At 47.3% G+C, this 23295-nt stretch overlaps 1 protein-coding gene across 6 annotated transcripts in view; it reads right to left on the bottom strand.

The window, feature by feature from the left end:
* Positions 1 to 7408: 7408 nt before the first annotated feature.
* Positions 7409 to 23295, bottom strand: part of PTPRM (protein tyrosine phosphatase receptor type M) — a 640041-nt gene continuing 624154 nt past the window's right edge. For all 6 annotated transcript variants that reach the window (XM_043443664.1, XM_043443666.1, XM_043443661.1 and 3 more), the window contains 2 exons: positions 16032 to 16167; positions 7409 to 8265 (listed from right to left, as the gene is read on the bottom strand). In XM_043443664.1, the coding sequence (XP_043299599.1) occupies positions 8212 to 8265; positions 16032 to 16167 (190 nt within the window). In that variant the 3' untranslated portion in view covers positions 7409 to 8211. The remainder of the gene's footprint in view (positions 8266 to 16031; positions 16168 to 23295) is intronic.

Here is a 23295-nt window from a genome sequence, read left to right as displayed (position 1 = left end):
CAAGTCTCAAAATCAGCATCGTTAAGGAAGAAAGGAACCTAAATGTTCCCTGATAGAACAAGTGCAGCTTCCTTGCAGGAAAAGGAGACTCACCCCAAAGACCACTGGCTTTGGTTTGAATCAACTTGGTCTGTTCAACTGAGTCCCCACCAAGAATCAGTAGGTCACCAGCCCAAAGTCTGAATCCCCCAGGGCAATCAAGGCAATAGTCCTTTACTTTGGGGGTCTGGTAAAATTTCCAAAATTCTAGAAAGGTGCAAAATATTGGTTATTGAACTGATAGAACTATTGAAATTAAAGCATGTGACATTGGGAATATACAAGAAAAAGAGTGAGGATCAAAAAAGAAAATCAATGAAAGCCATAGCACTAATATTTTTCTAACTTCTCTTAGTGTAAGGACATTAATAGATTCTGTAGCTTTTATACTTTTTGTGTGACTATTTTGCATTGAAAGAGTCTTAGCATATTAAACGGAATTAATATGTTGGACTTGAGATTTTAATTAAGTGCCTAAAAGTGCTAGGGTAAGTTTGTAATCTAGGGTTTTTATTGATTGGGAACATTTATTTCATTGAATCTATAATATTTTATTTATTAGTTGTAAGTAATTATAAATATTTAGGGCAAAGCTGATTGTTTAATATCTAAAAAATGCTAATTGTCTAATAAATTCCTAAGATTAATAACTGGGGTGTAGCCTAAATTACAAGTAGCAGTGACTATTCCTCTCCATGCACAAATGCCCCTCCACTACTAAGAATTCCATCAGCACTGAGAATGGAAAGCCAGTACTCTTCTGATACATACGGAAATACTCAGAACTGTGATCAGAATAAATGCTCATCTTTGTACCAGTTACAATTGTCGTGTGAACCATCTGTGGCCTGTGTGCCATACTTCGGGAAATAATCCCCGAGCAGAAGGTTCTAGAACCTAGGGGGTAATAAAGAGGATTGATCTATACCTTAAATTTCTTGGCTACAAGTACCTCTTTCTGAGAGCTCCTATTAGGTACTGGAATTATCCTTGAAACCCAGTAGCTTAAAATGACAAATATGTATCATCTCACAAACTTTCCAAGGGTCAGGAACCTGGGAGCTGCTTGGGGGGAGGAGTAGTTCTGAAAAGCTCAGATTTCCTGATTAAACAACTTGGGGAACAGGGGGTCAAATACCAAAACAGTGAGAAGGATCTCCCGAGGAGAAAGCAAACCCACTGGTTCATCCCTGATATAGTCCTATGCCTGAGACTTCAGAGATGGTTCCTGCTGCAAGAATCTATCTCCTGAAGGCTTGTTTCTCTGAATTTGGTGAAAAGGAGGTGAAGATGGGTGTAGAGGTACACACTGCTATAGATATGAGGGTGGATCATTTATTTTTCCCATGAAGGAAGAAATAAAGCCATTGTTGCGTATACAATTTGAGTGTATACAGTTGAGTGTAGACAGTCCTGGATTATTGATGGAGAATTGGAAAGGAGAGATGGATACTTTGGATATACTGCAGCAATAATATGCCTATTTGCATTTATTCAATATATGCATACATTTTATCTAGCAGCTCTCAGTAGCTTGGTTATATTAAAGAAAACAGATGGATCGATTTCTCTCTTTGTTTATATTTAAAGCGAGTTTCTTGTAGGCAGTATGTAATTGGGTCTGCTTTGTTTAATCCAATCTGACAATCTTTTAATTGGGGCATTCAGTCCAATTACATTTTAATGTGATTATTGATGTAGTGGAATTTAAATCTACCATCTTGCTGTTTGTTTTCTATTTGTCCTGTCTGTTCTTTGTTCCATTTTTTTCTCTTTTCCTGCCTTCTACTGGATGAATTGAGCCTGTTTTTAATGATTCCATTTTTATCTCCTTTGTTGTAGTCATAACTTTCTGTTGTGGCATGTTGGTGGTTGACATAAGGTTTAGAGTTTGATCTTTAAATTCTCACTGTTTACCTCCAAGTGACTTCCTACCATTTCTGCACCAGAGGAATCTTTCAGCAGAACTGCTGTTCATCCCCTCCACCTTCACTCTACTATTTTTGTGATACTTTTTCCTTTTACTTATGTTATAAACTACATAATACACTGTTACCATGTTTTAAATTTAAAGTCAATTATCTTTTAAGGATATTTAAATAACAATATGGAAAGGCTTTTAGATTTATCCAGGTACTCTTTTCAGTACTCTTCATTTCTTTGTATAGATGCAGATTTCCACCTGCAATATAGCTTTCATTTCTTATATTCATAGATCTTCCGGTGATGAATTTTTCAACTTTTGTAATGTCAAAAACCATCTTTATTTAGACTTTTTTTTTTTGGTAAATATTCTTGCAAGGTATAGAATTCCAGGCTGACAGTTTTTATTTCATTCAGTATTTACATTATTGCTCCACTATCTTCTGGTTTGCATTGTGTCCAGAAAGAAATCTTCTGTAAGTCTTATCTTTCTCTGCACACAACATTTTACCCCCTCTGGCTTCTTTTCAGATTTTCTCTTTGTCACTGGTTTTAAGCAATTTGATTATGATGTACCTTGGTGTAGCTCTCTTTATGTATCTGGTGATTGAGGTTGATTTGATTGTTTGCATCTATGGGCTTATAAATTCCATCAAGTTTGGAAAATTTTTGCCAATATTTCTTTCCTTTCCCCCACTTTGGGGAGACACCAGCAGTTCTCTGGTGCTTTGATCATTTTTGTTCAGTCTTTTCTGTGTGTTTTATTTTGAATGACTTCTATTGATGTCTTACGTTCACTATATTTTTCTTCTGCAGTTAAATCTGTTGTAATTCCCATTTGGAATATTTTTAAAAATCTCAGGATTTGTAGTTTTCATCTCTTGAAGTTCTCTTCACCTTTTAAAAAATATCTTCCATGTTTTTGCTTAAATATGCTAATTATTTTCACCGGATTCTTCGTCACCTGGAATAAGGTTATAAAATAAGTGCTTTAATGTATTTGCCTACTATCATCCATATTATTTCTGAGTTAGTGTCAACTGATTGGTTTTCTCCTCTTGTTGTGTATGTCATACATTCCTTGCTTCGTGTGCCTAGTAATTTTGAATTGGATGTCTGCTTTTTTGGGTACTGGATATTTTTGTATCCCTATAAATATTCTTGAGTTTTCTTCTGTGGCGAGTTGTTACTTGGAAACAGTTTGATCCTTTTGGTTATTGCTTTGCTAGGCAGGACTACAGCTGTGTTTAGTCTAGAGATAATTTCCCCACCTACTGAGGCCAAACTTTCTTGGGTTCTCTGTCCAATGGGAACAGGAGATGTATGGCCCCATGTGAACTGAGTATTCTTCACTCTTGTCTTTTTGGGTGGTTCTTTCTTCAGCCTCAAGTCCTTTCTTGATGTTTGTCCTAATCAGCACTTAGCTGAAGACTTGATTGGGACTTTGCAGATGTTCAGAATTCCTTCTCTATGCCGCATTTTCATCTCTGCTGCCCTGCTCTGCAAACTAGGCACTCTGGCTTTTTTGAACTTTCAGTTCAAACAATAAGGGGGACCTTTGAGCTCCATCTGGACTTCCCCTCTGTGTACCCATTATCTGGATATTCCTTCAAGTCTGTATGTTGGGCGATCCTAGGGTTCATCTAACATGTTTTCTGTTCCTAGCATTATTTGATGTCCAGTGTCTTGACAAAACACTGGACATCAAACACTTGAATCTTTAATATTCTCTTTTGATGTGCATCATTTTTAAAGTCTTTATTGAATTGTTGCAATACTGCTTCTGTTTTACACTTCAATTTTTTGACCACAAGGCATGTGAGTTCTTAGCTGCCCCAACGTGGGATTGAACCCACACCCCTGTGTTGGAAATCAAAGTCTTAACCACTGGACCACCAGGAAAGTCCGTTGAGAATCATCTTAAAAGATATTTCACACTCCCCTCCCCTACCCCCCACCGCTTTTCCTGGTTTCAATTAGGAGGGTAAATCTGGTCTTTGCTACTCTAGCCTGTCTGAAGTCCTGGATAGATTTCTCTAAAGCTGACCATTCGTAGGACAGACATGATGTTACTGTAAGGAGTCAAGAGCACGGAGGCTGTTGGATGAAGCACTGCATTATGAGGCTTAGGCTGTTTTGGGAAAGAAGGTAAGAAGGGGAGCCTTGCTCAGAGAACAGCCTGGAAGGCTTCATACATTCAAAGAACAAGGAAGGTGGCGATAGGGCAAGGGGAAGCAGGCAGCTGAAGAGGCTGGGGTCAGAGTCTGGCAAGTTGGAAGATCTCAGAGGCGAGGCCATTCGAGGTGACCAGCTGCAGGGTGTGGCCATCTGTTAGCTCAAGTGGCATATGAAGGGCAGGTGCCGAAGATGAGGAAGCACCAGGAATGTGGAAGAATGAGCTGCTTCTACTTGGGGGGAGGGGTGCTTCCTCGGGAGGCAGGAAAAGAGCGCCTGATGGGAATCCAGGCTGTGGAGTAAGGTAAGTGCCTTTACAATGGAATAAAATAAAAGTTCCTTAGGGCACAGCAAAGGTGACTAGAGGTAATGTCAGCAGAAGCAGCAGGTAGGATAAAAACGTACAGCAGCAGGGAGGGTATTGCACATGAGAGGAGGGACCTTGACTGACACGCTTAGCATCTGGGGGTAAGATCTACTGTGTTCAGCTGACCAGCCCACAGAAGGAGAGGTTCCAGCTGAGGTGGGGGACCGAGGTGAGCTGGCAGGGGGGCAGCCAGCCTCCAGGTGGCCTCAAGGACTCTTGTATCCTGGGACTGGTGCCCTGGTGTGACCCTCCCACACAAAACAGGGCTGACTTTAGTAAGCAATAGCATACGGTGGAAATGATGGCATGACTTCCAAAGCCAGGTCATGAAAGACCTCTGCATCGCTTCCTGGGTCACTGGAAGAAGTCCTCATCATGCTGCAAGGACAAGGGCAGCCTGTGAGGAGGCCCATGTGGAGAGGACTGGGGCCTTCTGTGCCAACTTGTCAGGTGTGTGGGGCCACCCTGGAAGTGGGTCCCTGTCCCCTTCAGGCTCTCAGATGACCACAGCCCTAAACTAACACTTGGGACGGTCTCTGCATGAGTGACCTTAGAGCCAGAACCATCTAGCAAAGCCACTCCTGCATTTCTGACCCATGGAAACCACATGAGATAATCACTCTTTATTGGTGATTTTAGCATTTGGATTTTGGGGGTGATTGTTAATCAGCAGTAGATAACTGGTGCTGCTTTTGGTACCTAGAACTGGAATGTCTGAGCAAAACCTAAACATACAGGCATAGGTTTGGATCCAGATGGTGAGCAGCTCATGCTGGGTGCCGGTCACTGTGGGGTCACCCAGTCAGTTTGGAGTAACTGCTGGGCCCTCTGAGGGTAAAAAACAGCAAAGCTGCCACCTCACTCCTGCCTCTGCATCAGGCAGTGGGTGACCCCGGGGGCCCTCCTACCTGGAAACATAGAGAATGGAATCCTGGGAAATGTAGTCCACTGAGGCCAAGTTTACACATTACAGACACCACAGCACCCAGACCCGAGGCCGTGACGAGGTTGTCCTCGAGCAGGACCGTATCAGAAGTCAGGGAACCGGACCTCGCTGTCACCGGACGCCAGGGAGGGGAACCCCGGGTCCTGAGAGAAGACAGAGAAGGGACACAGTCGAGTGGTCGGCCTCTTTTGTCTGCAATGGGCAGGGATTTCTGTGTCCAGAAAGTGGCAGGAATCCTGACCCTGCAGCTGGCCTCACGGGATGAGAAACAGCCACCAAACGTCCCTGCTCCTCCGACACTACTTCTGCTAAGGGCTAAGGACAAGTGAAAGGAGGGTGAAAATCGAACAGGTTCAAAAGTCTGGCGGGAACCACTGCTCCCAGGTGAGACGGGTTTGACCTCAAAGGGAGGGACTAAGACGTGACAGCATTCCTGCAGCCATGATCTGGAACAACTCCTCCTCCCACCCTTCGTGGAGTGAAGACCACCACAACCTTGTCCAAGAGGACCAAGGGCGCCACTTCTCTCACAACCCAGCCTGATAGAAGGGTGCCCTGGGCGCGGGCATGGTCCCCATTCCTGAATCCCAGAGAGGAAGACAGCAAGTACCTTTTCATCTTTTAGGAGCTTGTCCAAGAGGGTGGGGTGGTGATGCATAGAGGCCACTTTCCACGGGGGACCTGGGGAGACCTGGGTAGTGAGATACCTGGTCCAGACCCAATCGGGGGTGGCCAGCCCTTCCTGAGCACATATGGGGTTCCTTCCCCTTCAAGGGGGCTGGGGAACGGTGCACTCAGAGTGCAAAAGACAGGGCAGGTCTCAGATTCAGGGTCAACCTCGGGCCCTTGATGGACAACCTCTGACCTTGTCGTTCTTAGTCACCGAGATGCCTAGAGTGGGCGGTGGGCTGTGTCCTGTCTCACAGGAGGGGCAGGTCCTACCCTGTGTTAGTCATTCAGTCATGTCCGACTCTTTATGACCCCTTGGACTGTAGCCAACTAGGCTCCTCTGTCCATGGGATTTCCCAGGCAAGAATACTGGAGTGGGTTGCCATTCCCTTCTCCAGGTGATCTTCCGGACCCAGGGATCGATCCCGCGTCTCTTACTTCTCCTGCACTGGCAGGCAGACTCTTTACTAACTGAGCCACCAGGGAAGCCCCTGGGACAGTCCTACCCTGAGTGTTGGATAAATGACACAGGTGCGGTGCTAGGACACTGCCCCCGCCTCCCCCGGGCCCCGGAGGCAGCTGGCACCGAGGCTGGGCGACTTTGGACACGTTCCTCAGTCTCTTGTGACAGAGTCTTTCAGCTATCGGATTGCTCAGTGGCTCCAAACTATGTCCAGTCACACCATTGGGGGAGGACCTGCTGCTACTAGAGGAAGGCCCCGCAGAGTTTTCAGCACAGACGGGTGTTCTCAGAGGACCTTCCCCATCACCCAGAGGTCATTTCACACAGCCTGGCTCAGCTTACACTCGGTGTGTGTCCTCTCCCGGCTTCCTCCTCCTTCAGAGGTCAGCAGGGCCCTTGGGTTGCAGTCCTTTCTCCTGCAAGAAACATCTGTCCAGTGTGGTGTCCAGCTCAAATGCACTCTGGTCCTGCCACTCTCTAAAGAGTGTTCTGTCAATGAGTTTCAGGCATGAGTGAAGCTGGAAAGGATGGGATGCCCCACCCAGAGAAAGGCAGAGGCTTCTCCTCCTGCTCAGAAAGTCACCACTCTGGAGTCCAGCCCAGAGCTCCTGTCAGACCTGCCTGCCAGGTCAGAGCTCACCGGCCGGTGGCCTCTGGGGCTCGTAGGAAGAGCTCAGGATGGGTCTCGATTTCTCCCTGACAAAAGATATCTCTGAAATCCTAAGTCCACCTGCTCCAATCCAGCAGACCAGCCACGGTTTCTCTGCCCGAGGCCAGGAGTGCCCAGAGCTGCCCCGCGGGGTGTCAGGACACAGGCAGACACCACACTGCTCACGCGTCTTTATTTATTGAGCTGAGAATTCACACAGGTAGCATCATACAGCAAATCATTTCCAGGGCTGGATAAAAATGATTGTCACTCACCGCGCTTCACAAAAATTTCTTTTAATGAATAAATAATCTGATGAAATCAAAAATATTTACAATATAAACACACAGGAAGAACTTCAGATCCGTGAACCTGATCGCCGACCTCCGCCTTCCCGAACCGAACGCCTCCCGAGCTTTTCCCTCGGAAACGATACAAATCTGATAGAAACGACAACTCATACAACATCTCTTGGTTCATTATATGTTTATCTGTTAGTCTTGGAAAGCTACATATATTATGCAACATGTTAAAATACAAATATTAACTAAAATAATATATTATCATAATGCCAGGTAGCATTCTCCACAGAACGAAAATGTACACTCAGCTGTGACAATAACAAACGTTCACGGGCCACAAAATAATACCCCAAAGGTACAAATTCCTTCATAAGAATATAATTGTGCTCTTCAATTTACCATCTGTCCACGCTGCTCGAAGGGGCCGGTGCCCAGGAGGACAGGGTTGGACCACTGGGTGCTGTGGGTGGGTTTCGGTCAGGCAGCAGCACTGTTGGGAATCGGGCAGTGCAAGCAGTTTTATAAACACTTTTTTTTCTTGGACTCTTTTTTAAAAAGAGCCAATTAGGCAAAGCAAAATAAGCATATGGAGCTGTCTTCATCTCATCGGCACAAACACCGTGGCACGCGTCCTGGCTACGCAGGATGGCAGGTTGGTGTGCGGGGCTCTTCATGCCGTCAGCCAGTGTTCAAGTACTCTAGGGCTACCTCATAGCAGAACTTGTACTGATCCTGGAACACAGAAGGGACACAACATCAGCGCCGCCATAGCAGGTCCCATTTCTCTGACAACAATGATGCTGTGCGTGAATGCGTGCTCAGTCAAGTCTGACTCTGTGTGACCCCATGGACTGTAGCCCGCCAGGCTCCTCTGTCCGTGGGATTGTCCAGGCAAGAATACTGGAGTGGGTTGCTGTTTCCTTCTCCAGGGGATCTTCCAGACTCAGGGATCGAACCTGCATCTCCTCTACTGGCAGGCAGATTCTTTACCGCTGAGTCACCTCGGAAGCCCCGATTAGGGGTTTAATTGGAAGCAATCAACCCAAGAAGGAGGTGAATCAGAAACGAGCCAGGCCGTCACAGTCCTGGACCACACGCGTATTCACTGTTTGTAGATACTTCACACAAGGTCGATGAAAGAGTATTCTGAAATCTACGCTTGTGAGACTTCTTGGAAAGTTCCAGACAACTGGAACACACGTGTTTGTCCACACGTGTAAGTGCACCTGTCATATCAACACCCTGAGGACAAATTATGGGAAAGCCAAGAGGTGGATGGGGAGGGAGGCTGGAGCCTTCACAATTTGCTCAGTGAGTAAACATGGCTTCACGCATGGCCCGGCTCTACCTCTGATTATCAGTCAGCAGGACTCCCTCCAGTTTATGAGCGGTTATTAAGCCCCTCTTAAGTACCAAGCACCTTCACCTGCCTCCTGACTCTGAGAAGTCCATGGTCCAAAGAGGAGGATGAGATAGGGACCTAAGGGCCCCCAAGAGGCAGAGCTGAGTGGGGCCCATGAATGGTCCCCAATTTGGATGCAGTGTAGGGGGGAGCAGCAGTTCTCAGGGGAGATGTGAGAGGCTGGCAGGTGATGGGGAGCTGGAGGAGGAGCATGTGGACTGGGGGAGGTGGATATTGAGTACCTTGGATTGCCCAGGACAGTCTCGACTGATGCCTGTTATCTTGATGGAATGGATAGTTGAAGCCTTGTTCGCTCTCAAAAGTTTCCCAGTCTGAATGATAAAGCCCGTGGGCCTCCTGACTGTGGTCCTCCTAGCAGGCTGCCCGGGTAGAGATGGCAGAACAGGGACAGGCACTGGGGGCAACGTCTGATGCCCCCTGGGAGCCACATCCCAGTTCTTAACGGGGCAGTGAACTCATTTCTCTTGAGCGCGGCTTTCTCAGATCCCGGACCAGCACCTGCACAAGCCTCCAATTCACATTCTAGGATTTATTATTTTGGGATCTGATACTTCTATTTTCAGAATATTTACAAGAAACCACTTGAATGCCAAATCCTGACACTGTCAGCTCACGGCTGACACTGGCTGAGGCGAGCTCCAGTCACTGCTGTTTTTGTGAATCGCACAGACAATTCTTTTTTTCTTTTTCGTGGAAACCTAAGAGATCAGTTCCTTCTTGCAGAAACGTGATTTTGTACAAAGCTAGCTGTGCAGTTAGTTTCAGTGCTGACTATGGACCGTCCTCTTAACAGAGTGCTATGCATGCTCAGTCGTGTCCGACTCTGCAACCCCATGGACTGTAACCCACCAGGCTCCTCTGTCCAGGCAAAAATACTGGAGTGGCTTGCCATTTCCTCCTCCAGGGGATCTTCCCGACCCAGGAATCAAACCTGCGTCTCTTGGATTGGCAGGCAGCTTCTTTACTGCTGATCCTTAACACAGTAAGATGCACTTACAGGGCCACGTGGCTGCTGCCTTGGGTCAAGGTGAGTGAGGAAGCCTGGAAGGGGTTTCGGGTTCATCCCAAGGGGCGGCTGTGTGGGGGGAGGGGTCACTGAAGGTGCCCCGTCATAGGCGTGACTACAGTTTTTCAAAATGAGTTCTCTCTCTCATCTCATCCCTCCTAAGTAGGCTGCTAGCTCCACAGACTCTGTGATGACTGGTTCCGTACAGGGAATGAGCAGAAGGAGCACAAATTGCTGGTCCCCTTCCCCACGCACCTCGAAAAACACCTGAAATCTTCCCACTTGGAACCTGATTACACTTGATCACCAGGTACAGCCCGTCTTTGGTGGTTTCCTCGCTTTTGAACAGTATAGTTAAGCCATATGAGCCATCTCTGCTTCAGGGGAGAAAGGGCGTTTATGCTTTGGTCCCAGGATCTCCCAACCTGGGTGATGTTAGCTGATGATGTGAGCATTTTTGTGCTGGACCGAAACCAGGGTAACTGGCAACTCCTCTTCAAGATCCCTGCCCCCACCTTCGCTTCAGATGCCCCTTGCTCTCACAAAATGGGGAGAATGTGAAACTTGAAAGGGTACCCCATGTGAGGTCAGGCTGTAAGAGTCCTCGCCCTCAGGGAGGGCATGGGAGGCCTCGGTGCTGGCGGGCAGCTGCAGGCAGCTCCCCCAAGGGCCAGACAGTGCCTTTGTCTGCAGAACGTGGCCCCACAGTCAGCCTGTCACTTCAAACACCCCATGTTGCCTGAGAAGTTTCAAAGAGATTGTGCGCTCACCTGGGGCAGAGCTTCCCCCTCCCCGCCCCTTCACACACACCTGCTTTTGGAAACGAACACCAGCTTCAGTCTCAGCTGGATCCTTGCTGACAAGCAGAAAGATGCTTCTGCCCAACGTGCCTGCCAGGAGGGGAAGTGGGCCCATGCGCCAATAACCTCAGGTGGGACTGTATGGATCAGTGTTCCCAGGGGGTCGCACCAGGTGACCAACCTCTGTGCCTATGAGACCCCCAGGGGGCAGCTGCCTGTCTCTGACGATAGATGGATGAGTCGTCACACTCGGTATAGTCTTGAAAGAGTCTGAAGCACTTTTTCCCTTTCCAAGGCCACATGCAGTCCGTGCATCTGGCTCTCTAATCAGACCCATCAGCCTGTGGCCACCGCCTTCCCTGGTCCAGGGAGCAGCTCGGGTCCCCGTTCTCGGGTTCAGTAAAGAGAAGAAATGGGAAGTGGGCTTGGCCTGCCCCGCCACGGGCGTGGCCAGCCTCTTATCCTTCTGAGCCGAGTTTCTCACCTGTGGCACATCACACGGGCTCTGTCTACCCCCGTCTTCTGGGGCGCGGCCTGGCTCCTGTATCTGTGGAGCGCCCCAGGTGATTCAACGTGTGGACGGGCCGAGGGCCTTTCTAGACCATCCATGAACTTAACCTCGGCTGCACATCAGGTCACCTGGGGCGCTTGTCCCACGGCTGCTGCAGCCAGGTCTGCGTCACCTGGATCAGCCTCTGGGGTGGGCCTGGGGCTCAGAATTTTTTAAAGGTCCCATTAAAGAGAAGTCAATGTCATGGAGATAGAGACTAGAACTGTCGTTGTGGGGGGAGGGGCAAGTGGAGTGACGCTGGTGAGGGTGCAGCTTTTCAGTTATAAGAGCAGTGAATTCCGCAGCTCTACCATACAGCACGGCGACCAGAGTTAGTTACATGGAATTGTACCCTTGAAACTTGCTGACAACGGATTGCAAGCGTTCTGATCGCACAGACTCAGCCGCGCTCACTCCAAGAGGCCACAGCCGTGCTGATCACCGTGGTCGAGGGAACCACTCCACAACAACTGAGTGTGTCAAGTCAGCACGTTGGCCAGAGCTCCCACCGCCTCCCGGGGACAGTAACTTTCTCGGGTAAGATCTGGCTCCTAAAGGCTGCTTGTCTGTTAACACGGAGACCTGGGAACTTCAAAGCCAAGTGCAGAAGCAAAGGTGAGAGAGGACTGTGTGTTGAAGCAGCTGGTTTCCCAGCAACCATAAGAGATGCAAAGTGGCTCAGCGCGGGGGACCCCGTCTATGTCTGACCAGGTCAGTAGCGCCAATCTCAGGCTGCACTGTGGCAGTGGGCCCCTCAGGGATCCAGGCCTTTGATGAGGGCTGGGGGCTGGCTGAAGAGGTGGATCACTGAGAAGCTGGCAGCAAGAGGGGTCAGGAGACAAACCTAGTGGTCTTGCTGCATCAAAACATCTTGTTGTTTAGTCGATCAATCCTGTCGGACTCTTTTGTAACCCTATGGACTGTAACCTGCCAGGCTCCTCTGTCTATGGGCTCTCCCAGGCAAGAATACTGGAGTGGGTTGCCACTTTCCTCCTCCAGGGGATCTTTCCGACCCAGGATTGAACCTGGGCCTCCTGTATTGGCATTGGATCTTTTACCACTGTGTCACTAGGAAAGACCATCAAGACATCTAGTCTTGTGTTAAAATGATTTTGCTTCCTGGCAATCCACTGCCTTTTCCCTGGAGCCTCCAGACCTAAACATTTGAAGAAATAAATCTGTAGGCCCTCGGACTCTCCCTTGAGAGTGCCATGCTTCAAAATGGATGAGGAAGTTTCTAACTCAAATGCAATTTGGAAAAATAATCAGAGCCTCAAGGGGAGATGGAGATGGGCCCACTTTGATCCCTTTGGAACATTCATCCTGCCCTGATAGGGAGATGGGGGGATGGGGGTTGTGGCAGCATGTTTTGGGGTCTGAATGGAAGGATGAGCAGACCCAGAGGGGCCTGGCCAGGGTCCCCACGCCCACCTGCCTGCCTCCTGGTGGCCAGCATGGGGTCTGCTCTAGGGAGCCCTGGCTCTCGCCTCCTCCTGCAAAGAGACAGCTAGGAGTGAGCTTCTCAGCTACTGGTATCACATTCTCTACTTAGGAGAGACTCAAGTCTTGGATGCTCTTTTATGCCCAATAAAACTGTACCAGGTTTTATCACCCTGACCTTAATTAGTTCTCTCAGCCAACACACACACACATACATACACACACACACGAGCGCCAAACTAAACAGAAACTGTACTCACAGCAAAAACAAACACACCAGCGATAAGAGCCCTGATTCAACTCAAGAAGCTTCAAGCCCACTGAAAAGAGCACCGTGACATTTTCCCTCTGGTCACCAGATAAGATCTATTATCCCGCCAGGAGGCACCGTGACAGATTCATCAGACATTTTTCTCAGGAAATTGCAGGACTTTCTTACATTTCTCAGCCGCTGAGCTTATCATAAAACTGGTGCGGACCTTTGGGGTTCTGGGAATCCGAGGATCCTGTTCCTCTTTCAGAGCCACATATGAACAGAGAAATGCCCAGGTTATGATGTGAAAGTGAGCTGTGGTCAGGAGCTGCCTTCATGGAAAAGCACCCCGTACTGTAGTCTGCACCATGGATCTGGGAAAAGCCTCGCTGCTTTTGCCCAAAACACTCGTGAGTGAAGGAAGCTCAGCAGAGCCATTTGGGGAAAGGCCTGGAAGGGTCTGTTTCTAACGATGTGCTTAAGTCAGGCTGCAGTGAGAAGGAGATTACACTTTTTAAAAAAAGTCAAGGTGACCTTACTCAGATGACAACTAATGTTTGGAAGCTACATGCCTGTCCCTGAATCAGGACATTAAATACCAAATGATGTCACAGAATAGTTTCATTTATGCATTTGTTTCCAGCCTCTGCCAATCTGCTTATCTGTCCTAAACTCGGGCCACCTCTAACTGCCCTCAGCCCAGAAGATGGAGAATTCTGGGTGGGGGAACTCTAAAATTCAGGGGGTCCCAGGGAGTGCTTAGATGGCATCACCAACTCAATGGATGTGAGCCTGAGCAAACCCCGGGAGATAGTGGACAGGGAAGCCTGGCCTGCTGCAGTCAGTCCATGGGGTCACAAAGCATCGGACACGACTTAGTGACTGAACAACCTGGGAAGTGAGACAGTCCTCTGACCAGTGAAGCCTGGGCACAGAACCTGGCCCATCCACATGAAATCTGGACTGTGTGAAAGGCACTTATAAGCACCACATGTACACATGCTTCTGCTCCCGAAGCCTCCTCGTTTGCACCCAGTGCTTTATTTTTTTACCTGCTCCAGGTGGGCTGCTGGTCACACTGTGCCATGTAGACACCTGCAGTCTTAGGGATGGGCTTTCTCACCTGGGGCGCTTCCAAAACACTTGCACATATGTCGTCACAGAGGATGATCTGAACAAACCAACATCACCCCTGGTTTATACAACTCAGGCTCAGGAGAGTCGAGTGACATGCTCAAGGCGATGTCAAAGTTATCTGAGTTCACTTCACTTGAATGAGCAGAGCTAAGACTAGAGGGCAGGTTTGAGGGGCGTCCCCAGGGCAGGATGGGGAAAATATGGAAACAGTGGCAGATTTTATTTTCTTGGGATCCAAAATCACTATGGACAGAGACAGTCATGAAATTAAAAGACACTTGCTCCTTGGAAGAAAAGCTACAACAAACCTAGACACCATATTAAAAAGCAGAGATATCACTTTGCTGACAAAGGACCATATAGTCAAAGCTATGGTTTTTTTCAGTAGTCATGTATGGATGTGAGAATTGGACCATAAAGAAGACTGAGCACCGAAGAATTGATGCTTTTGAATTGTGGTGCTGAAGAAGACCCTTTAGAGTCCCTTGGACTGTAGTAAGATCAAAGCAATCAACCCTAAAGGAAATCAACCCTGAATATTCATTGAAAGGACTGATGCTGAAGCTGAAGCTGCAAAACATTGGCCACCTGATGAGAGCTGACTCATTGGAAAAGACCCTGATGCTGAGAAAGATTGAGGGCAGGAGGAGAAGGGGTCAAGAGAGGATGAGATGGTTAGGTAGAATCACCGACTCAATGGATATGAGTCTGAGCAAACTCCAGGAGATAGTGAAGGACAGGGAAGCCTGGTGTGCTACAGTCCATAGGGTCACAAAGAGGTGGAAACGACTTAGTGACTGAACAGCAACCACCCAGGGCAAGGTGGGGAGCAGCAGTGTGGGGGGTACAGCTCTTTAATCGAAGAAGCCAACATGGTAATTGCTGATGGTTTTGAGAGTCTGCACCTGGCTGAAGAGGTGCCTGTTTGTTAAATTCCCAGGGCAGCACATGCATCTGGAAACTAGAACAGCTCACGAAGCACCTGGCACATCTGTGGGGGGAGCAGATGGCCCTGGATGCTGAGCAGGGCTCGGGTGGGTCCCAGGAGCTGGCCATCAAGGGCGGGGCCACGACTGTTTCCTCACCTTCAGAATGACTCTCCGCTCCGTCTTTAGTCCTGTTACGTTACTGACAATGTTAAGCCCCGGCTGCAGTGCTGTGGGCCGGGGAAGCACACTTTCCAAGCTCTTCAGGGACTCCACCTCTTCCTGAAGCCCCCCTGCCCCCCACCACAGTCCACTCTCTCCACCTCGGGATGAATCCCTCTGTCTCCTTCAGATCCTTCCTCCACTAACAGAGAAATACAAAAACCTCATTGAAAAGCTTCCTCCTTTAAACTGTTCTCCTATTCTCAAGTCACAGCAGTCGGCATTTCAACAGCTCCGCACAATAAAGAGATTTCATGAAATTCCCGAAGAAAACCATTCTACCTCATTCTTTGTTTCTGCACCTCTTTCATCCTCTCTTCAGATACCCGCCATAATTAAAAGCAATCGTCCGGATGTCAAACTCCAATACCCAACTTTGATAAATATTAGGTGATTAAGCTATTTATAAAATCTGTAATTTGAAAATCTGGCATTTCATGCGCTATGATTATTTCTTCTCCGTGAAGACGAAGTGCTTAGGCATGTGGAAGGTGCTGCTGAGAATGGCAATTAATCAGGATGTGCGCTTGTGAGTTTCCACTATTTCCACGTGTCAGATGTGTTGAGAGGAGCCTACTGGTGAAAAGGCAAGAGGAAGGGAGGAGGAGGGAGAAAAACTGGGACGAGCAAAGCGAATGTACCTTGAGCACGAGCCTCTCCCACCAGGGATCAGACTGAGCTAACCAGGAACGGCCCCCGCACCCCAACCCCGAGTGGGATGACAGATGGACAGGGTCCTACCAGCAGGTCCACCATGTTGGGCTTGTTGTTCCTCAGCGTCTTCACGGCGTGGAAGACGTCCACCGTCCGCTGGTGCCGGAGCATCTCGCAGACGATGCTGATGGCACAGAAGGTCCCGCTGCGGCCGCCCCCGTTCCTGCAGGGAGAGGAGAGGCAGGTGGTGGGTCTGGGTCACCCTCACAGCGCATGGCTCACACCACCTGGTCACACCTGCTGCCCAAGCCCTCCTTGCCGGGATGTTCCACCCGGGCAAGCCCCTCTATCTGATGCAAACGCAGCCCAGAGCCCACAGATCACCTGACCAGAGGTGATGGGAACCCGGCTTGCTCTCCCAGCTTCACCTCCGCCCTCACGAGGTAACCTGATACGGCAGCTTTATGCAAAGGGGCCCGACCAGGAAAATTTTCAATACACAAACAGCTCATGCAGTGTCTGCAGGAAAACTGGGATGGGTGTGGGTCATGCTCAAAGATGGATTTGGCCTTAGACAATCTATTAGCATTTCATGCTTTATCTCTAAAACCTAAATGAAACAGGAGGGAAAGGGGCAGCGCACAACCTTGGAAAGAATGACATAGCCAGAGGGCACAGCATAAACTGATTAGATCCAAATGGGTACTAGAGGGCAGACAAGTCAACTTGACTAAACCTTGATCCTCAGTTCAAGCTCACTGCAACACATGAGCAAGCTAAATGACACACCCAGAGGTGCCATGGCAGTTCCAAAGGGGACCATCAAAGACCAAAAGTGGGCGGTGGCCCAACCCCTGGAAATCCTTCCCCAGATAGTTGGAATAATCCTCCCACTCACTAGCCTAGGAAATTACCCATCCCATAAAAGGGAATCATAACCATATTTTGAGACTGCCACACTCGCTCTCTGCTATGGCCCACACTCTGTCTGTGGAGCATGTTTCTTTCTGAATAAATACACTTCCTACCTATCACTCTGTCTCTCACTGAATACTTTCTGCAATGAGAGACCAAGAACCTGAGTTTCATTAGGTCCTGAAAACAGGTCTGTGATCTTAGTCACAAACCCAAGACCATGGGTTTTGGCTGGGTTCCAGTCCCAATTTGAGATAAACGGCTTCATAAGGGCTCTTTCAAAATAAAACTATTTTGGATTAATTTTAATTGTACAGAATCACTGCAAAAATAGCACAGAGAGTTCTCTGCATGCTTACCTCCCCTGATATGAAGGTCTTACATAACCATAGCAGATGGTCAAAACCAGGAAGTTAACGCTGGTATAATGCTATTGACTAAACTACAGACCTTGGTCAAGGTGTCCAGTTTTTCTACAACTGTCCTTTCTTCTGGTCCAGGAGTCAGTCCAGGACCCACCTAGCATTTAGGCATCACATCTCCAGTGTTTCTTATGAGCTGCATCCTCAGTCTTCCCTTGTCTTTCTTGACCTTGACACTTTCAAAGAGGACTGGTCAGTTGTTTTGCAGAATATGGAATACAGAATGAGATGTAGAAAACAGCCATGGTCCCCCATCCACGATTTGAGAAGTCATTACAAAATACAAATTGTATAAAGTGCTTTCATTTTGATTCATCTGATCACTGAGCATGAGGTTATGCACTTTGGCAAGAAAACCATGGAAAGGCGGTCGCCTCCTTTGAAGGTTCATGGTGTTGAACTGTCTTGCTGCTGGCGATGCTGACCTTGGTTGCTTATTAAGATGGTGGATGTCTGGCAGATTTTTTTCACCATGTAGTTATGATACTTCTCTTTGTAGTTAATAAGTATCTTGGGAAAAATACACTGGGATTATGTAACTATCTTGTTCTCCTCAAAGCTTTATCCGCTGTTGCTAGTGTCGATTGATGGATCCTGTCTGCAACAGTGTTCACTGTGCTGCTTGTTGTTCAGTTATTAAGTCGTGTCCAACTCTTTCTGACCCCACGAACTCCAGAACACCAGGCTTCCCTGTTCTTCACCATCTCCCTGAATTTGCTCAAACTCATGTCCATCGAGTCAGTAATGTCATCCAACCATCTCATCCTCTCATCCCCTTCTCCTCCTGCCTTCAATCTTTCTCAGAATCGGGATCTCTTCCAGTGAGTCGGCTTTTCACATCAGATGGCCAAAGTATTGGAGCTTCAGCTTCACCATCAGTCCTTCCAATGAATATTCAAGGTTGATTTCCTTTAGGATGGACTGGTTTGATCTCCTTGCTATCTAAGGGGCCCTCAAGAGTCTTCTCCAGCACCACAGTTTGAAAGCATCAATTTTTGGCACTTAGCCTTCTTTATGGTCCAACTCTCATATCCATACATGACTCCTGGAAAGACCACAGCTTTGTCTCTATGGACCTTTGTCAGCAAACTGACATCTCTGACATCTGCCTAATTGGTTTCCACGTCCCTCTTTCCTTCTACATCCTGCTCTAAAGAGAGAACTCTCAGCCACTGTTTGAAAATTTATTTATATTATTTATGTCACTTTAAACTTATACATATCAATTTCATTTCTTTGAGCCAAAATAGTATCCATATTTATTTTGTTGCTGAAATTGTTCCTGCTTTGGCCATTAGGAGCTCCATCAGGCTGGTTCCTCCAATCCTTTTCAAGCACATCCTTACTTTCTAGAACCATGAGATTTTCTAACTGGTCCTGTAACTTCTCCCTTGTACCAGCTCTGGAATTAACCACTTTTCCAAGGATGTAAAGGACCTTTTTAAAAAAAATAAATAACTAAACACAATACCATTGTCATTACACCTAAAATAAACACTACAGTTTAATGGAATCAAATTTCTAGGTACTGTCCAAATTTCCCAGGTTGTTTCAGACTTCTTCTTACAGTTGACTTTTTCAAATCCTCATCCAAGCAAAGTCCACACACTGCATTTGGTTGACAAGTCTTGCAAGTTTATTTTAATCTGTGGGTTCTTTTTGCTGTCTCATTTTTTCCTCCCGGCAATTTATTTGTTGAGGAAATGGGGTCATTTTCCCTGCAGACAGCCCCACATTCTGGGTTGTTCTCATTCACTGCATATCTGAGAATCATTCAACCTACCAATCTCTAATTCTGTGCTTTCTGTTAATTGGGATTTAGCTCCAGAGTTTCATAAGAATTCAGGATTTTTTTTCTTTCTGGATAAAGATACTTTATAAGTGAACTTTCATTAGGAAGCAGGCATAGGATATCAATTTGTTTCATGATTTTAAGATTGAACATTGTGTTCCAGTGCCAGCTTGATCATCCCATGCTTAAGTTCCAAATCAGTTTTTTAAATAAAGTATAACATACCTACAATTAAGTCCACAAGTGGTTAAGTACAGATCCTAGTTAACTTCTGCAAATGCATACACCATGTAACCACCATTCAGATCAAGATACAGACCATGATTCAGCCCCCTGGATTCCTTCTCCCCAGTATTCCTTCCTCACCAAAACTACCAACACCTTCAAGATAATCTCTGTTCTCATGTCTAGCATCATTAGTTTGTCTGTTTTTGAATTTTGTACACATGGAATCATACAACATATACTCATTTGAGTCTGGCTTCTTTTGTTTAATATTATCTGTGTGAGAAGCACCCATGTTGCATCAGTAGTTTGTCCTCTTACATTGTGTGTGTTAGTCGCTCAGTTGTGTCCAACTCTTTGGGACCCCCATGGACTGTGGCCCGCCAGGTTCCTCTGTCCATGGACTTCTCCAGGCAAGAATACTGGAGTGGGTAGCTGCTCCCTTCTCCAGGGAATCTTCTGGACCCAGGGATTGAGCCCATGTCTCCCGAATTGCAGACAGTTCTTTACCATCTGAGCCACCAGGGAAGCCTTTTCTTCTTACGTTGCTGAGAATAATTCTACTGAATGGCTATACTACTGTATAATTTCTTTATCTAGGAGCTGACGAATGTTTGGGCTGTTTGCAGTTTCCCATATTACGAGTAAATTTGCTATAAGCACATCTCCTATTGCATTTATAAGTCATTTCTGCAGTCACAGACCTCACAGCAGAGGAGCTCAGAGGATATATTTATATTTAGCTTTGCTCAATGCTGTTAAAGGGTTTCCCAGGTGGCGCTAGTGAGAGACATAGGTTTGATGCCTGGGTCAGTAAGATCCCCTAGAGGAGGGCATGGCAACCCACTCCAGTATTCTTGCCTGGATAATCCCATGGACAGAGGAGCTTGGTGGGCTACAGTCCACAGGGTTACAAAGAGCTGGACATGACTGAAGTGACTTAGCATGCATGCATGCACACACATATGCTATTTAAATGGTTCCAAAATGGTTGTATGTGCTTACTTTGTTCCAACAGTGTTTTGGAGTCCAGTTACTCTACAGTCTCCCGACACTTAGAACCAGTTATTTAAATTTTAGACATTCTGGTGAGAATGTAGGGGCACCCAATTCTGCTGTATTTTAATGCATATTCTCCTGAAAACTAATGATGCCTTTTGTAGGCTTATTGGCTATTTGGATATTCTTTTTGAAAAAATGAAGTTCTTGTCAAGCATTTTGCCCAACAGTTGGATTGTCTGTCCTTTTCCTGTCGAATTCAGCAGTTCTATGGCATGCTGGCTATGAATTCTTTGTCAGATGTATGGAGCGCAAATCTCAGTGTCCTGTGTTTCCACTCTCCCTGGATGAACGGGAGTGCTCAGCTTTAATGATCCAGTTTTCCAATGTCTTCCTTTATGGCCGCTGTTCTGTGTTCTGCATAACTCATCTCTGATTACTCCTTCGGGTGAAGCTTTTCTGTAGAAGCTCTGTTGTCTTCCTTTACAGGTCTGAAGAGAGCATGCACTAGAGATGCTCTCTGCGTAGCGTGAGAAGGGAGACCACTGGCCTGCAGTTGGTGTCCTGCTGTGGGACCTTGCTGTGAGTCAAGGGACCCTGAGGTGTGGCTGTTCCTGGATTTTTCTCTTCTGCTCTTTAGTCTCTTTTCTTTCTCTGCATTGACACCTCACTGTTTCTCCTCCATAGACTTTTCACCTAACACTTTCAGCAGCTGTCAATGACCACTGTCTACATCCATTACTTTCATCAAGCACTGAAAAAGCATGAGACCTTAATTCTATCCATTTCGACTAGCTTTATTAGCTGGAAGACGTGTATAAAGAAAAAGAATTCCCTGCTTGCTTTCTGTGAACCACCCAGTTCACAGCCCTGAAGGGCGTCCCTGGAATGGATGCTCTGCCCACGGCCAGTAGGTGGTACTGTGCTATACTGAATAGGAAGAAATTCTCATCTTGCGTGGACAGCAGGTTGCCTGGGGGTCAAAGCAACGTTTCCTGGCCTGAGCTGGAGGATACCAATTTAACCTAACTCTGTTCCTACAACTAAAACATCTTAGATTAAGATTTTAAAATCCTGACAACAGTCAGCATTGTCCCCAGCCTGGGTCTCACGCCCGCTGTGATATGGACACAGTAAATGGCAGCCCCATGGGGACAGCTGGGACTTCAGAGTTGGGGGGAGGATGGTTCCCAGAGAAAATTCCAGGTTCTCTCAGCAGGAGGGGGGGCCGGCGGCTTGGCTGGCAGGAGGGCAGAATCAGCAGGTGCCTGCAGTGTCTGCTGGGTGAGAGAACAGCCACTGTCTTAGGTATCACTTGGGCAGGGGGTGGAACTGTTCAGTCTGGGGTCACAGCCATGCCTTGGAGAGTGTGTCTACATGGTCTACGAGGTGCAGTGACTTAATGGGTCTTTGCGTCTTCCCCCCAGGCCCCTCCTGGGGCCTCAGATCTCCCAGTACTGGGATGTAGCCCCCCCGGCCCCTTTTTTCTGTTATGATTAAAAAAAAAACTTTTTATTGTGGTAAAAGTCACATGACATAAAACATACTATTTTAACCATATTTAACTCTGCAGTTCTGTGGCATTAAGTGCCTTCACATTCTTGTACAACTCACCATCATCCATAGCCTAAAAACCTTCACCTTCCTAAACTGAAACTCTGTCCCCATTAAACGCTAGCTCCCTATTCTCCCCCACCCTTGACCCCGGCGCCTACCAAGGGACGAATACTTTCTGACTCTATGAATCTGACTATTCTAGGTACACCTTTACAAGTGGAATCAAACAGTATTTGTCTGCACCTACTGTATACCGGAATGCACTTTTAAGGTGAACTTAATACATGTGGGATGCAGCCATTTGGGTCCCAGGGCTGGCCCTGGTCAGGAAGCTTCTGGGAAGCGTGATGTTCCTAGTTCCAGAGGCTGGCAGGCTCCTGATGCAGAAATCAGTAACTGCAAGCTGTTTTTGCATCCCCAAGAAAACCTAGCCGATCAAATACAAGCTCTCACTAAGATGTCGATTATCCTCGCTGGGGCTCTATCACCTTACACAGGTGACCCTCTGACCTTATTCTGATCAGAAGTTAAGTCTGCAAGTAGAGGAATAAAAATGGGGATGGGAGCAGTTCATTGATCCTTCTGGACGTTTACTCAGTGGAGATGATTTTAATGAACTGGGTCCCTGAGAAGGAAGGGGAAGGTGGAGGGGAGGAGTGGGGGGACTTCTGATGAAGGGCCAGTGTTGGTTGCTTCATAAGACTGTTTCTGAGGGGACAGAGGTTTCCTGACACATTCAGTGCTGAGAGGTGGCAGAGTCTGGGTTCCCAGATCTGGGGTGGGGGGTAGGGGTAAAGGGCATCTTGTGAGATACGGCAGCAAGTGGAGTAACGAGCTGTTGGCCATGCTGGTTGCTGTAACCAGGGTCAGTGTCCCCGAAGCGGGGCTTTGTCTCCCTTCAATTTGGGAGAGAGTTCCCTGTGAGCTTGTTAACAATGCTCCACCAAAAAGAGAAGGAAGCTTATACCCAGTGTCCACAGACTCTCTTCCCATCTCCCCAGACTGCGAGGCTTTCCAATCACTGCCCATTAAGCCACCTCCAGCTGGTTGATTAGCTCCCATCCTTGCCCATGAGAAGATGCAGGTGAAAGTGCTTTGAAAAGCACGCAGACTCGAGCCACGGCTCGCAACCTCGGCCTCAGGCTGAAATAATCCGGGAGTTAAAAAAGCACTGTTGCCCAGTCTTCCCACCCCCAGAGATTTGGATTTAATTGTTTTGCTGCGGCCTGGGCATGGCTTTTTTTTTTTAAAGCCCCCCAGATGTGCAGCCAAGGTTGGGAACCATTATTCTGCAGCCAAGGATCTCCCATTTTAGCACTTGTTAAAATTGCCGGTCTGGAGACCAGTCTGCAGACACTGGCTGTAACCAAATCTTCCCAATATATATCTATCCCCAGGCAAACAAAACAAAACAAAACTCTCTTAAAACCACAAAGAAGGA

The sequence above is a fragment of the Cervus canadensis genome, chromosome 23 (genome assembly GCF_019320065.1).
Source record: "Cervus canadensis isolate Bull #8, Minnesota chromosome 23, ASM1932006v1, whole genome shotgun sequence".
Lineage (NCBI taxonomy): Eukaryota > Metazoa > Chordata > Mammalia > Artiodactyla > Cervidae > Cervus > Cervus canadensis.
The sequence above is the reverse complement of the archived record's forward strand: the minus strand, read 5'-3'. Positions and strand labels throughout refer to the sequence as shown.